Source organism: Acanthisitta chloris, unplaced genomic scaffold, assembly GCF_000695815.1.
Source record: "Acanthisitta chloris isolate BGI_N310 unplaced genomic scaffold, ASM69581v1 scaffold3723, whole genome shotgun sequence".
In the NCBI taxonomy this organism is placed as follows: domain Eukaryota; kingdom Metazoa; phylum Chordata; class Aves; order Passeriformes; family Acanthisittidae; genus Acanthisitta; species Acanthisitta chloris.
Window position 1 is genome coordinate 17117 of NW_008664142.1, and position 324 is coordinate 17440.

A 324-nucleotide genomic window follows, 5' to 3' on the forward strand; every position below is an offset into this window, starting at 1 on the left:
AGAAGGACAACAGTGACCGTCGGAAAGAGGTAGGGCAGGGCACTACTCCGGAGGTGCTGGGGGTGCTGGGGGTGCCAGGCAGCAGCCAGCTGAGCCGTACCCTGTCTCCTCCCAGCTGCGGGTGGAGGGCCGGGTGCTGCGGACGGAGCAGGGTCTGCTGCTGCGTGCCCTCCAGCTCGCCGACAGTGGCCTCTACTCCTGCACCGCCACCGAGAACAACTTCAAGCACACGGTGACCAAGGTGCAGCTCCGCGTCCTCAGCAGCCGCGCTGTCCACGCCGTGCTGGTCCAGGCAGAGAGTCCCCCTGGCCTGCCGGGGGCTCC

The 324-nt window shown here is 68.5% G+C and overlaps 1 protein-coding gene across 1 annotated transcript in view; it reads left to right on the top strand.

Moving 5' to 3' along the window:
- SEMA3F (sema domain, immunoglobulin domain (Ig), short basic domain, secreted, (semaphorin) 3F) overlaps positions 1–319 on the top strand; it is a gene marked incomplete at its 3' end in the record, with an annotated part of 11308 nt that extends 10989 nt beyond the window's left edge. The window contains exons 17-18 of the mRNA XM_009071199.1: positions 3–29; positions 116–319. Of these exons, the coding sequence (XP_009069447.1) occupies positions 3–29; positions 116–319 (231 nt within the window). The remainder of the gene's footprint in view (positions 1–2; positions 30–115) is intronic.
- Positions 320–324: the final 5 nt, after the last annotated feature.